The sequence below is a fragment of the Ciconia boyciana genome, chromosome 2 (assembly GCF_034638445.1).
Source record: "Ciconia boyciana chromosome 2, ASM3463844v1, whole genome shotgun sequence".
NCBI classification, from domain to species: Eukaryota; Metazoa; Chordata; class Aves; order Ciconiiformes; family Ciconiidae; genus Ciconia; species Ciconia boyciana.
This window is the reverse complement of record NC_132935.1, coordinates 118,195,631-118,211,695: the sequence shown is the minus strand read 5'-3', so window position 1 is coordinate 118,211,695 and position 16,065 is coordinate 118,195,631. Positions and strand designations below refer to the sequence as shown.

Here is a 16,065-nt window from a genome sequence, read left to right as displayed (position 1 = left end):
AAGAGGAAATTTAAACCCAAATAGGCTCGGCTTGAAGAAAACATTGGTTTTCAATGCAGCTATGATTTAAGGTAAGAGACAATTATATTTTACCTATAATTTGACAGAGCAGGATGACAAGAAACGGTGTCTCATGAACTTAAGGAAACTCTCCACTGCTTAGTGCTTGGAATCTAAATGATATTTAATTTGGGTAAAAATGATGTGGGTAATGTTTACAAATTGTGAAAGTAGAAAGGGGAATGCTTTTATTAGTCGAAGTGAACCAGGGCAGAGAAATTTTACTCAGTGACTAATTAGTTGTGGTACAAGAAATATTGACCCTGGCTAGAAGTCCTCAAGGTTAAAGCAAAAGGCTGATAGATGACTATTGTGCAGCATTAGCCCAGAAGGACAGACTAAGAAGGTACAGCCCTTCTACTTCATTAGATGGTTTTTGTTAGATGTCTGCAGGTATTTCACAACTCACCAGCATTGCTTGCTTTTAGTTTTGGTCAGTGAACCAACATTCCAAACATCACTGAAAGATAGCCCAATACAGAAAATCTGGTAGAGATGATAGAAAGTGTCTGATGCGGACAGACCAGCAAGAGAATGGCAGAAGCTCAAAAAACTTGAAAACCCAACTTTCTGTATGACCGCATTACTTAATTTCTCTGTGACTCAGTTTTCCATAGGAACGACATTGCACAAAGAGGTCTGCTGGTTTGGGTGAGACATTTCGGTAATACAATGGCGGCAGCCCATTAAGTACTTGTGTGATATAAACATAGATCCAGAAACAGCATTTCCCAAAATCTGGTCTGTTGGGGCAAACCCTGTGTGGAGGCAGCACAGCCAGAGGCAGTGAACTGGGTGACAGGATAAAAGACAACAACTGCAATGAATTACAAGGGTTTGTGCAGTGCAGAAAAAGTCCAAAAGGGAGAGGAAAAGGCTAAAGTTTGACAAAGGAGAACACATAGTAAATCAAGAGTAAATCACATAGTAAATGTGATCTTCCCAGGAAGGGCCTGGCAATTCCAGAACTTAAATCTCATCCGGACACAGACAAGAGGGGATGATGTGCACTGTTCTCTAAAGCAATGGAGAAGATGATTTAAGAGATCTCCCATTTCTAGAGAGCCTTCTCAGATTTCTCAAGGATGCCGAGGCAATGTGAGCTTATTAATGACAAAAAGGGGGGCAAAAAGTAAATAGGTGCTATGATAAAGGCAGCGAGAGGACGGAGTGAATGGTAACCATAAAGAAGTAGGAACAGTGCACATAGCTACAAACAATAATCTGTTTTCACTGTCCCTTCAACAGAAAATACAAAAGAAATTTGAATGCCGCTTAAGAAGGGAAGGCCTGGGGAAAAGAAATACTGAGGAAGAGCAGGTAAGAGAAAACACCGGCAAAATGCTCAGCTATACGTATGAAAAAAGCTACAGAGTTTCATGAGCAACTGTGCAAGCAGAAAGGGCAAATAGGGGAACTAACAGGCTGTGGGAAATACCTGTGAAACAAATTTTCCAAGAAAATCCTGATCCTGGCAGTCACCATCCAGTCAGATGACAACCCCAAACACCCAGTGCCCATGGGCAGCTCCTGGGAGGGCACCTGGTCCCTCCCCAGCTCTGCCACTGCCCGCCAGCAGCTGACTTAAAGTGCTCCCCAGAATCAACACAATTCTCACACCATTTACCTAATTTCCCATCCCCTGGCTGGTCCCTGGGGGCAAGACACTGCCTGGAAAACATCTCAGGTTGCAGAGGCTCTGCAGGGGACCCTTGTGGTCTCAATCTGGCCATACGATTGAGACCACAAAATCATGACCCTGAGAGTCACGGATGAAAATTTCAGAACAATTTCAGTGATTTTTGAGCCTCAATTTTAAGATCCAAGGGAGACGCAGGAGTCTGAATCATACTGTCATATTTCATATGTCATAGGTCATATTTCCTAAATGCATAAGTCACTTCTGGAACAGATATTTAAGGCTCTGACCTCCTTAGGGCCAGATTTCTAAAGGTACTTTGACCGCCAGAGGTTCAGACCAATGTCTCGTCGGATTTTTCAGAAGCCCCACAGTGCTTAGCTCCCATTCAGAAGAATGATTTGAATCAACGATGGCACCCCAGGAAAATGACTTGACATGACTATCTGCATCTTCACTTGCTCAAGAGCCTTGGTCATGCCCTGAAACCTGAGCCTATTCCCTGCTCCATTAAGGAGCAGGTGGGACCCCCAGTGTGTGGGCACCAAGTCTCCTGCATGGCCAGCCTGTCAGCCTCGGAGGGGCTTTGTCCTCCCTGGAGTCGAGGGAAGGAGCTGAAACCACTGAAAGCTTCAGCTTACAGCTTTTGCTGTAAACATGCCAGCAACTGCAGGGGTGAGCTGCCAGAGGATTGGCAGGGTTTGCCACGGCCCCAGCAAACCACACACCGCTGCGGTACTGCTGTTCCTGCCGTACAGCTCACAGCAAGTCTTCCTGGCAGGGCGACAAAACCAGCAAGTGGAGGGATGTCGCTGGGGGCTAGGATTTGCCCAGGGCATTGGGGTGCAGTCCCCTGTGCCCGCTTTGCTGCGATGTGAGGCCACTGGCCCGGCCAGCTGGACCATGCGCTGACAGAGCAAGAGCAAGACCTTGTTCAAAATAATACTTCTGTGGTTGCTGTGAAGCAAAGGCGGTGAAGCCCTCACCGCCAGCAGAGACAGTAGTAAGTCCATGTTTTTGTGTTTTCTTTATAAATTGGAGTATACCTAATTTTGATGCGATGGGTTAAGCTGAAACTTGTGCCCTGGTTACTTGCTGCCCTGCAGTTATCTCCCAGTTAGCATGGAGCATCTTTGAGAAAGCACTTTCCAATGCTATAAGGCCTTAGGTGAAGGTGAGAGAGATCCTGGAGATTTTGAACTCTGTACTATGCCCTCCTGCCCTCCATGATCTAAGCCTGAACTTATCAAATTATTTTTTTTTTAACCCAGAACTATTGGTTTAGGTTTGTAGATTTACACGCTGCTTATCTCCAGCTAGCGGTGTCTGCTTCTAACCTAGTTTGTGATGTTGGTGTAAAAGCTGTAGAACTGGTTCAGGGAGGGGGCATTTTTTTCATCTCTTTGACCTAACTGCCTTTGTAAAGGGACCACAGGCCTGTGCAGTATTCGAGCTTATATTTATCTTAATCAGCAGTGGTTTGATCGGCTTCCATTTCTGGGTCCTTTATTTAGGACACCTTAAATGCCCTAATTTTTGGAAAGCCTCAGCATCATGCTCCTGCACCTTGAACTCCACCTTGAGTTGGAAAATTCAATGATGAAGCAGCCCAGATCACTACTTGCTTTTAAAAAACTTATCCTAAAAGTCTTGGGGAGATCCTTCATAAATTAAATCACCCAAATTGATAAGCAATTATTAAGCTTGCAGAACTCTGCCGGGCCACAGAAACGGTCCAGCTGATCTGATAATAAATCACGGAAGAAAGAAGAAACACCAAAGAAAGGAATTTCCTCACCTAAAAGTCATCAGGGAAGGACTGGGGGAGCAGGGAGCAAGGATGCATCTGGGATTACACCACACCCACTCAGAAGTGATGGAGGATTGATAAAAGAACCGGTTAGAAGTAGGGAAAACACGCAGGGTTTAACAGAGGCAGTACAGACTGGCTGTTTGATAACACCATCCCCATCCCCAAACTATGCTGCTTTCTTTCCACAGCCATCATATAGCCTCCCCTCTAACCCAACCCCAGCAGCCGCTCCGTGCTCTTCACAGGACCCCACTTCCTTCCAGGGGGTCCCATCCCAGGATTTGGGCTAGCTAGTGCTGGTGAAGTACCTGGGGAGAGGACAGTTTGGCTTTTTCAGTCATATATTACCAAGACAGAGTCATGGTTGTTAAGAAGAGTGTGCCCCAATGGCCCGTTTGCTCTGCCTCCCTGCCTATCAGGGGCTGTAGGGTTTTACCCAGTACCCCGCTGCTGAGCTCCTCCACTGTGTCTGGCCTAAACCCGTTTCCCAGACTGATATCTTCTCTTGACGTGGAGACCCTCAGACATGCAAAAATCTCCTTTTCCTACTTGAAGTGTGTTCCAGTCATTAGCCTTTCACCATTAAACATGTGTATCTGATTTCTAGCTTGCATGTTTCTGGTTTGAATTTCCATGCATCAGTTTATGGTATGGCTAATCCCACTAAATTATCAAGATTATTAACACAAGCAAAAGTGAAATCAAGTGTTATTGAAGTATGCCTACAGCCCCAGTATTAAGCTCTGCAATGGTAAAGTCTTCCCTCTTTTGTTCCATTTAGAACCTCTTTAAACACCCGTGGGTTGCATCAGCTTTTCTTACTGCGACATCTGCCTTGGAGCTCAGTTTCAGGGTCTGCCTGTATTGGCAGTCAGGTTTCCTAGTGGACGTACCCCCATTCTCGAGACATGGTCTGTGTTGTTTAACTCCAAGCATGTCACTTTGGCTACATTAAAGCCAACGTGAATCATCTGAGAAGCCCCAGATTACTCAGATCTGTCTGAATCACCGTCCAATTCCCTAACCCTTTTATCACTTCCCCCTGCCAGCTCCGATTCCCAATCTGCTTTCAGACCAATGAGGAAAATACTGAAGAGTTTTTGGCTTTCCACTCATGGTTCCCGCAGACCTTTTACAAGCAATATTCCTAGTTCAGTGAGGCTTCCTCCACCGATGGCTGGCTTTTGAGATCTGACAGCTAACCAGCCCAAATCCCATTGTAATGCTTTGTTGAGGCTGTGTTGCTTTGGGCTGGAGAGATGTGTCAATCAAATAAGCAGGCAGTGCAAGTCAAAGCTCCAACTCTCCCATGCAGTACCCTTTGTCAACCTTGCAATCTCAATAGATGTCCAAACTAAAGCTTCTCTTCTATAAAGCCATGCAGACTGGCATTAGCTACACTCTCCCCCTTTACTGTTTAAATTTTATTTTGCCCAGGTTAAAGGTTAGGTTACACTAGCTGTTTCACCTTGCTTCCTGCTTTCGAAGGTCAACATTCTGTCAGCTGCTTCCAGCACCTATAGAGGTGGAACGGGGAGAACATCTCCCCACTTCAGGACTGAATAAAGACTGAGATTTAAGATTTAAAGTAACTTCATCTGCTGGGCTGGGCCTGCTTTTGACCCCAGCTATCTAACACGATCCTAAGTAACTCCAGAGACCGTCCCCTAAGAATGGAGCCACCCTGCTCTGAAAGAGAAGCAAAGTGAATTACAGGAACCTATACTTACAGTTGGGTGTAGGACTAGAAACCGTGCCCCATCTCTGGTTAGTGTATTGCCCATAAGTGTAAGCTTTGTTTTCGCCATAATCCAAACCGTGGTTAGAGGTGTCCGCAGCAGTCTGGTGATTGCGTGGTAGCTGATTGGCACCAGGCTGGTTAAGAGTTTCACCCAGAGTGCTATTAAGACTCACATCTTTCCTGCTAGTTTCCACCCAGTTCTGGTTAATTCCCTTAAATCTCTTTTTTTTGTGTGTGTTAGAAGTGCCACCAGCACCTACAACATTTCATTTGGAGGTACATCCTTACAGTCTTGCCGAGAACCACTGGCCGGCAAGAAGCAGATGGGTGTAGTCGCAAATGCATAAAAGCGACAGCATTGTATTTGGGTAGAGTGGTGGCAGCTCAGACCTAAGGGTGAGAAAGGCATACACGCCCATAGGGTTTCACAGGTGTTCCCACAAAGCCTACAGCTTCCCTGAGCCAGCTGAATTGTCATCATGTTCAGCATGCACTGAAAATACGCTTTGCTTGCATGAGAAAAGCATATAAGTCAGCCTCACCCAGAAATGCTGACTAAGGTGTGAAAATCTTTCTGAGGCTTAAATACTTTTATCAGCGTCTTGTGCAGATGTGAAGCATGACCCTCTGTCAGAGGTCTGGGTTTAGGGTTTTTTTTAACTTCTTTTCATTTGGTGATGGCAGAGGCATCACAGAGAGGCAAAGTGCTTGCAGACCCCTCTTCTTGGCAGTAAAGCTTGTAAGGTGGCACTTGGCTGAAGTGCCAGGGGTGATAACTGGAAAGATCAGATGCATAAACAGGATTTGGCTCTTGTGTCATCCAGCCTGATGCCAGTGCTGTTTGAAGGTTGAAATGCAACTTCTGTTGGTTAGAGGAGTTTGTGGATCTCTTGTAATTTCGCTTCCCTATGTTTTACATATAGCACACATGGTTGTTGGGAATAGCTGGGTTGAGAAACAGGGGTTTTGGTCCTGCAGACTATTGTCTTTCAGATAGCTATAAATGTGATTAAAAGCAGAAGTGTTTGTGGGGAGTAGGGTGTAAAACTGCTGGGGAAATCTGGAGAGAGAGCAAAGCGGTTGAACAGTTCCATGAGAAGCAGAAGTGAATCTACTATTTCGTGTACTCAGCAAGGGAAAATGTCTGGTGGAGGGACCTCGCAGCCCTGCAGTCCTTCTCCAGTGTCCTCTACGCTCTTCAGTTCACTTTGTCCCTTAGGTGAACATTTATCGTAAGCACAAGAGAGAAAATTGGGTTGAAGCTGACAGTGAGAAGACTATAGCACGTGCTGCGGTGGGCTTTGCGAGGCGGATAGAGAATACCGGGCACGGAAAGATGGAGGATGGGCAAAGCTAAATTTCCTCGCTTTAGGGTGCAATAAAATTTCATCACATTATGCCTATCTGGTATGGGCTGGGTTTTGGGAGCCCTTTGGAGTTTGCAGCCCACCTGTTGAGTAACATCAGCTTAAACTGAGCAAAGTGGTATCAGAGGAGCTAAATAGTCAAAAAGAACTGACGGCATTGCATATGCTGGATGAGTGGTGGTGCGAGGATATGAGTGTGTGGCTGGTGGTATACAAAATACAGGAGCTAGAGCATGAACAAGCCACAGATTGTGCCAGCAGTTTTGGATGCCAACGTCATTTTGGTAAGTGCAGTTCTCACTTGCCCCTGGATGTGTAATGCAGCATCTCGCCCTTCCCGTTGGTGTAGGTACCGTGGGCTTTGCAACCACCCATCCAGGGGTAAAGGAAATAATTTGCTACTGTAGAAATAAATGGTCCTCATCAGTGAGCTAGAGGAGATTACCTGACTGAAAAGGTACTTCAGCAAAAATCTCAGCCCAAGTGATGTTCCTCTTTACTTCAATAAGGCCAGGAGTTCATCCTGCATGTCTGTGTAAATGTTCTCCTGTGAAGAAGGTGGCCATTCCCATGCTCAGCTTTCTCTCTGGGCAATGCCAGTGGGCGCAGCCTCTGCAGAAGTCTGCCAGACCCCTGAGGGCAGGCAGACTCCCTGTGGTGGGAGCTGCATTTCCTTACATGTGTAAAATCCTCCCTGCACCCAACAAAGCACAGTGGCTTGTACAGACACCTATGGAAACTTTCCAGAGGAACAAGCTGCCTTTCTAGACACGAATTAAGGGAGTGAGCATGGAAAAGACCAGCACAGCTAGAGACTCTCAGAGAGGAGAGTAAACCAATCTGCTCACTCTCTCTGTCTCCAGATCAGGGATTTCACACGGCACACACAGTCTAGGCAAGCACCACCGAGCAGCCCTCTCTGGATGCCTGCACAGTTAGCAAAGATGCTAACGGGATACAAGTAGGCATCAATCTGTTTTTTCCTCTGTGCATGATGGGACTTCTGCTTGTCACACCAGGAAAGACATGGCTGAAACAGGAGCTTACATGGCAGAGGAGAAGCTGGGGCACTTTGCAGAGACATCGTGGCCTCTGTCCGGCTTCATCGGGGAGTCACGAAGTTAGGACGGGACTTCTGGAGGTCTCTTGTCCAAACCCGTGCTCAGAGCAGGGCTGGCCATGTTTCAGGTATCTCCAGGGATGGAGATCCCACAACCTCCCTGAAGCCCTGTCCTGCTGTTTGACCTGGTGTTTGATTTTTTTTTCCATAATAGTGAGTAACAATTTCCTGTGGCCACTGCCTCTTATTTCTCTGAGGAAAGTTGTCTGCTTCACCTTTACACCTTCTCACTAGATCCCCCTTGAGATGTCTCTTGTTGAGGCTGATCAAACTCAGTTCTCAGTGTCTTCTCACACACCAGGTGCTCCATCCCCAATCATTTTGGTAGCAGCTACTGCACGCCGGTACATCAGTGAGGAACGAGCTGTGGAGCACATCAGCCCACAGAGTAAGATGGAGGCTCTGGCACTGTGCAGATGGGTGCAGTAACAGCTCAGTGGCAAGGAGATGGGTGGGCTGGCGTAGCGACTCATATTCGGCCCAAAAGACTTGGAGTACCCCGACACTTCTTTTCATTTTAAAGGCACATGCTGCATACATTGAGTCTCAGAAGAGGAGAAAGAAAACATAAGGATGGGAAGGCAGAAAATGATGGGCTATTTGGATTACTCATTTTTGATATCTCCTGCTCATTTTTGTATCCCTCAACAGGGTAGACAAAGTAATGACTGGACAGACACATAAAAAGATGAGAAACCTGTCACATATCTCTGTAGGCAACTCTAATTAGTTATCTCACCAGTAGAAACTGAGTATCTTGTTTGCAATTGTGGTCAGCTTCTGCCCCAGCACCTAGGCATTTCCTATTAGTGCCCTTTAATTCCACTGGTGTCAGATACCACATCTCCAGAAGCTGGAGGATTAAACTGAGCTGCAAGCAAGGGGCTGGACAGGCTCTGCAGGCAGACTCAGCTTGCAGTTCAAGTGGAAAGGTGCTGCAAGAGCTGCTCAGCCCATCGGTGTGCCTGCCTGCTGCAAACAGCCTTCCCCGCACCTTGCCCATGCCCCGAAACTACCAACGCTGAGACAGCCCTTCTTCTAGCCCACTTTTTCTGTGCAAAACCACAAAGACTGTTTTCTAATGACTGGGCACTTCTCATGTACATGCTTTAGGGCCAACTAGGCTTTGAACTTTCAGAATAAGAAGATATTTAATAATTGAGAGCTTGCATTTCCAACTAGCACAAAAAAACCCTCTTTGAGCAATTACTACAAAATAAGAGGCCAGAACTTCATGGCCCACACCACAAACAGCACTCTGGTGATGAGGCATTAGGAGAAAATGTCAATATGGTCACAGTAGCCACCCATGGGGGAGTTTGTTGTAGTTACCACTATGTCATATGAAACTTCTTGGGCAAGGACTGTCTCACATCTCAGGACATCTTTATTTCATGCTTAGTCTTGCAAAGCTTATTTTAAACAGAGGCTATAAAAACTATTGCTATCAGTGGAACGTAGGTACGTAGGCTGGGATTCCAAGCACTTTGCTCTAAGTGTCAGGAGTAGGAGTAGTTATATACCATCGGCATCTACCACTGAGTAACGTGCCCGTGCTCTCCTTACAGTCAAAAGGAGTTTCATCAACGTGGTCGGCAGAGTCTGGAAAGCAGTCTGTCTTGTCTTAAAGCATATTTGGCCTGACCTGCATTGGAGCAGATGTGCTGCTCTTCATTGGCTGTATTGACTACATCTCCCACTAACAGGAGATGTAAACATCTACATTAGAGACAGCTTATGGTCACTGAACTGAGTCCCTTCTTTACAGTCAACAGGGGATCCTGTAAGAAGATTGCAACGCTGTGACCAAAGGGTAGTTATTAGTTGCAGTTCTGTTATCACTGACCTTTCCTTTCAGTCTCAGCTTTAACAGGCTGGTTTGGCCGTGTTGTCATCTCCCTGGGCTTCTGCACAGTGTATCACACTCAATTTCCTTCATTTCCTGCAGCGAGAGCAAGTTACAGATACTTACAAGCTCTTCACCCCAACCAGAGAGCAGGCCGACTGCAGTAACATCTGCACCCCTCTAGGATTTTTGGTTTCCTGTGAACAGAAATCTTTGCGGAGACTTGAACACCACATCCCAAGGGAGCGCAGAGGAACTGACGGGTGCCCCGGGTTATTGGATGTGCAGACCAGTGAGCCCAGAGGTCACACCCCTGCACCCCATACTCTCTTTGGGTGCAGCCTCCAAGCTAACAAGCCCTGGCCCCAACCTGACTACCTTGCAGCCAAGGCAGGAGCAGTCACGAGATGCTTTGGTGCTTGAGGAAAAGGGTCAATATAGTTTCTCTTCCATTGATCATAGGATGATTTTTTAAAAAAAACCTCATCAAAGACATGCTTGCTCCCAAGGGATGCCCCAGTGCAAACACTGCTCCTCCCAAGCATCAGCTCAGACCTGGCCAAACTGGGCGTCTTACCGCACTTCCACCCTGGGGTTAACGTGTACTGCAAGACTGGGCTCTGTGGGCTCTGGGTGGTGTTGACAAGCACCGCGTGCTGATCAACAGCTACGTGTGAGGTATCGTTTCCTGCCGAGCTGTGCCCAAGACTGGGAGGGCACCTGCATTTCTCACGCTGCGATGCACCACCTGCAGAGCTCAGTCAGTCGGATGTTGGTTTGCTGCTGCTTCGGCTGCTCTTCTGATAAGCAGGGGCTTATTCAACAGCCCTTGAAATTCTAATTTATTTTTTCTTATCCTAAAGAGCTAATTTGCAGTGAAGTACACGTAACAGCAGAGTCTGGGCTTTTGTTAGTAACTACCATCACCTCCGCAGTAATACAACTCTCACTAACCCAAATAGTGACAAAATCCCAAAGCGTGTGTGTTGGTGAGGTCTCTCAGTATTTTACCATAGCAGATACTGGATCTCTCTCTCTAACAGTATTCTCTTTTCCCTTTTCATGTTGCCTCTAGCCAGAAAATTCAGCATGACGGAAGCATTCACAGAAACGACAGCTGAATACGCTTATGATGAACATGCTATTTCCTGCAATAAGACTGACATCCAAGAATTTGGGAAAATATTTCTGCCAATATTTTACATTGCAGTGTTTGCTCTTGGCCTCACAGGGAATCTAATAGTAGTTTTTGCCATTGTGAAAGAAGGCAGTAAAAAAAGCATCACTGACATCTACCTCTTGAACTTGGCTATCTCAGACCTTCTCTTTGTTATCTCCCTCCCCTTCTGGGCTTCCAACACGGTGCGTGGATGGACGCTTGGGACTATTCCATGCACAGCTGTTTCCTCGCTGTATTACATTGGTTTCTTTGGGGGCATGTTCTTTATCACTGTTATCAGTATTGACAGATACTTGGCCATTGTCCGGGCAACATATTCTCTGAAATCCAGAATACTGAAACATGGCGTTCTTATAACCTGCGGAGTATGGGCAATAGCGGTTTTAGTTTCAGTGCCGCATTTTGTGTTCTCCCAGCTGGTAGAAAACGACTGCATTTCTGTCTTCCCCCAGGAGCTGGAGAACATCTGGCTGGTGTTCTGCAATGTGGAGCTGAACACCATCGGCTTTTTCATCCCGGTCTGTATCATATGCTATTGCTACTGTGGCATCATCAAAACCCTGCTGTCCTGCAAAAATCAGAAAAAAGCACGAGCCATAAAACTGATCTTGGTTGTGGTGGTTGTGTTTTTTGTGTTTTGGTCCCCCTACAACGTAGTGGTTTTTCTAGAGACTTTAAAGCACTATGAGTTACTCACAAGCTGCAGCCAAATTAAATCATTGGACTACGCAATGCACCTGACCGAAACCATTGCATTCTGTCACTGTTGTCTCAATCCTCTTATCTATGCCTTTGCTGCGGAAAAATTCAGGAAATACCTTTATCACGTCTGCTTAAAGCACTGTCCATTCCTGTGTTTCTGTGGCCCCTGCAGTCACTACCCGGTTACCTATTCAGCTAGCTATGCAGAAAGCGTCGTGAACAGCAACATAACCCTGAACACCAGTGACCAGGATGGCTCTGTCTTTGTCTAAAAGGCTCTGTGAAGAAGAAATTTATGTAAATACATAGGGCTAGCCACCGCTGAGAGATTGCCATTACCCATATGAAGAAACAGCTGCACTGAATTGCTGACGTGCTTCTTGTTAAGCATTACATATTCTAGAACAGCGAAAATTTTAAAAACCACAAGCAATACAATATGTTGTGAGAAACTGGAAGAGTTAATCTCTCAAACGTTGTGGTGAGGCGAGGCAACCCGAGAGACCACCTGAGAGACCCCTCACGACGACAACCACCACCACCACCACCACCCCTGCCATGCCTGCGCAGAAGGTTGAGAACTTTCTAGGACCAGAACCATATGAGCCCTCAAGGGGCGTAACCAGGGGCAGGGACTAGAGTATAAAAGGCAAACCCCCAAGGAGCCACCGGCACGCCCATCACTGGAGGATTGACATGCTTGTCATTGTCATCGCGGGATCCAAGGGTGGTGATATCTCTCTTTATCTCTCTCTTTCCTTTCCTTCTTATAAATGTTCTAATAAGGTTATACCGTTGCTAACCCCTTTATGCTTTCCCAGTTTTCTAAGCTGATGCGTTCCACATTCAAGTTGCTTCTACCATAAATAAATCTACTATAAATTGATCGTTTGGTGTCATTTCACCTTAATTTAGTTCAAGGGAATTTGCGAATCTAAGTCGCTCCCACGTGAGGTGGAGAGGGACCTGGCAGGCAGACGCTGACTCTGCCGTGTGGCTACCCTTATCGTCCTCGTAACCCTTAGACATAAACCATTGACCAAGTCTGAGACTAAGACTGGATCCAGCCGCACCTAGACTCCTCTCTGAGAAGGAGTTTAGAAAGCAAGGGGGTCCTTTCTGAACCTCGTGACTCAATGGGAAGGCCACCTCTTTTCCCTTAGCCACACGCCAGACTCACGCCTTTCACATGACATATTCGGCGTCACGATTTTCCTTCTCCCTCCCCCCCGGTGGGATGTGACATATGTCAAGGCTGAACATGGCACTGAAGGGAGAAGAAGAGGGAAAGTGGAAGCAAAAGCAGAACTCTGTGCCTAGAACAGGAGATGGAGAAGAATTTAAGGATAGGGAAGCTGTGGAACAGTTTCATCATCAAAACTCGTGCGTGTGTCGGTGTATGCACATGTGGTACAAATGTACATAGACCTAAACTAATTTTTTAAGGGAAGAGAGATCTCTTTAATGAATGGTAGCTGACTGTTAGCAAAGGGGAATATTTTTGATAGTAAAGGGGTATATTTTTGATGCTATATATCTATACAGAAGTGATTTTGGGGATTATTGATTGCGCAAATGTTTTACCTGTGCTTTCATACCTAATAAAATCCTACTGTTAAAAAAAAAGAGTTATTTCTGAATACACGTTTAGTGCCAACAATGCACTCAGTGTTTATAGCATGCAATAATCAGAGCAGGGACCATCCTTAAGGATTTAGGACCTGACCTGGAGCTGATCCAAGCCAGTAGGCATATCTCCTGATTTCCATGGGCTGTGGCCTGAGCCAAAGGCCACAGTTTGGTGGAGACCTTCACTCAGCACATCCCCAAGCGCTCTGCTGAGTGAGGGGCTGCCAGCTTGATCAACGGACATCAGCACACGCTGGGACAACGGGAACTGGAGGTATGGGTTTGGGTATCATTGTGCTTGGTCCAAATATGGCATGATCAAGCTGTGAATTGCTTGCAGAGCATGGTAAGTATGTGCTTCATACCTGTGCTCTGCTTGCCACACGTTGTAAATGTCGCCTATGTCTATACCGTCATAGACAACGGCTTTTGGGACAAAATAACCACTTGCCCACGCCGCTTACCACAACCTTCCTCAACCTTTGTGTCCGCCCCACCCCAGCTGATTTCCCTAGGGAAACCTGCAGGTGTACCCATATTTAATGTGTCCCAGATGACACATTTACCATGTGCACTCCACAGCCTCCAAATATCCTTTTTACTCTTGCAATGGCAATGCATTAGGGGTGGAAAATGTCAATCAGATAACTGGGAGTCCTTCCCCAGGGGCCTCCCTGGGAAGCTCCTGCCATCATCTGGTGCAAGAGCAAAGGAGATTTTTGTTGGCACTGTGGACTGGAGTTAGGTGAATTAGGTTAGGTTAACTGGAGTTAGGAGTTCGAAAGGACTGTTGCCATCTGTGACACTGAGATCATCTTACAAGGAAAAATCAAGGACCAGTCTTACAAAACTAGTCCATGCCAGTGGGACCCTATTTCTATACATTGATGGAACTGACAATACGTCAAATCTGAAGAAATGCTCTCACTTTCCAGCTAACACAAAAGACTTGTTCTAGAGTATCAGTGGGAGGAGTAGGCCCTTTCTTTGTGGACCTTAGTACCACCTTCTTTCTAAGAAAGCTTGGAGGAGAGCCTCTCCATTGAGCAATTTTCCATATGCAATAATTCCACAAATATTAAATATTCCATTTTTTGTTACTGAACATTCAGCACACTCTTCAGTATAATAGCCCCTTTTCATAAAGTGCCTTGTATTAGGTGTAAATATATTCTATATCCTCAACTTTTAAAATTTCACCTATAGGTGGGCTTCCAGACCCCAGACTTACTGTCTAAGATTAAGTGTAGCATAAGTATCACTTGAATTGAAATTACTTTTCAAAATTCAGTCTGCCTAAGCAAGTGAGATAAGACAAATCCCTCTGTCCCCACCCCCAAGCAAGTGGTATTTTTAAGAAATGGTATTTTTGCAATGTTTTTTTAAAGAAATGCGAAGATGTGCAGAAAGAAAGAGGAAGGTACTCTGCGACTAAACAAGAAGTCATCTGTATGAAATCAGCCCATAAAGGGTGGATTGCCAGGCTGAGCAATGCAGTCTCACTTGGTTTATTTAATTGTCCTTTTATTTTTCAGATAATGGTGAGTTACTGAGTGGGAAAAGTAAAAGACACCTTTAAATATGATCCATGTGCTGTCTCCAGAATGCAAAGTGCAAGCCCAGAGCTTTCTGACAGCTCTCTAGGAAAGGAGAGCATTTTCCTGACTAGCCCCAGTGGTTTCCCAGGAATCCTACCCATCACCAGCACAGTGCATCACAGCACACACACCTTCCAGATGCATCTCCCTCGGGCAGTGCAGACTCGCGACTGTGAGTCAAACTGCCCTGCCAGTCCTGGGTCCTCTGCAAGCTGCAATGTGTGAAACTGCCTCTGCAAAAATCTTTCACTTCCAAGTCAAGGGCCCCTCTTACAACCTGCACTTCTTCCATCTCCTTTGCCATACTGTGCAATGGAAGACTTCCAAGGATTGTCAGCATAACATAATCAATTTTTATGCCACGTATTTGCAAGTTATATTATATTTTATTATTATTATTTATGTGCAAGGTCTTATTGCTCAATATTTGAGCATTTGTATGAGATTAAAAGTTTCAGAGGGTTTCTAGGCATTGGGCTCTGCCACAAATAGCTGGTTTACGCAGATGCCTCCTCATAGCAGAAGTGGTAAATCTTTGAAAACCAAAATCAACATTTTCGTTTTGCTTGCATTAGCAGGAAGAGTTTTGTTGTAATTGTCCCTTAAAAAACTTCAGCCTCCATGAAACATACCAGTGCTCTGCGGGCGACCAGCAACAAACTTTACCAGGACTGGGTTCAGCTGCAGCCGAGACAGGCTTTGCTGCTCTTTGCTGTACTGCACCATGCCAGCACGCATGGGGAGCCACAGCCCCGCAGCCCCTGCCCACACCATGCCTCTGTTGTGATTTGTGACAGCTAATATTGTGTAGTTTCCTGGGTTTCTGCTAATTTTATACATTACACTCCTTGAGGCATTCTTTGTACCATTCGAGCCTGACTGAAAGCCCACTGATGTCTCTTCAAGTCACTCTACTGGACTTCCAGTTAACTGTAGCCTTTAAAGATACTACTTCTCTTGCAAAAACTCTGCAGCAGGAAACTGGTGCTTTCTAACTGTCCAGACAGTTTATAACATACACTTTTCTATGTACAGCACTAATGCTGCATATATCCTTAGGCTGGATCAACACATCCCTGAGGACCAGCAACATCCAGTCCCTGCCCATTACACATGAGAAAATAAACAGTCTCTCAGTATGGGATAAAACCTTTTCATCTGCCATAAATTAAGGATAGGCTCTTGCTTACTTAGCAAGTCACAATTTACACATGAAAATGCACACGCACACATGCACACTTGTTATATCTATCCATTGAATAGTATTTGGTTGTGCAAAAAGGAGGTCAGGAAATCTCTGGGTTTGGTGGGGGGAATTGGGTTTTGGGGTTTTGAGGGGAGGTGAGCTATCTTTGCATCTTATTGTTTCA

At 45.7% G+C, this 16,065-nt stretch overlaps 1 protein-coding gene across 1 annotated transcript; it reads left to right on the top strand.

Annotated features, from left to right (window-relative positions):
* The first annotated feature begins 25 nt into the window (after positions 1–25).
* Positions 26–11,740, top strand: CX3CR1 (C-X3-C motif chemokine receptor 1). Its single transcript, XM_072851420.1, has 3 exons — positions 26–71; positions 1,309–1,380; positions 10,662–11,740. The coding sequence occupies exon 3, from the start codon at positions 10,676–10,678 to the stop codon at positions 11,738–11,740; it is 1,065 nt and encodes a 354-aa protein (XP_072707521.1). The 5' UTR covers positions 26–71; positions 1,309–1,380; positions 10,662–10,675.
* Positions 11,741–16,065: the final 4,325 nt, after the last annotated feature.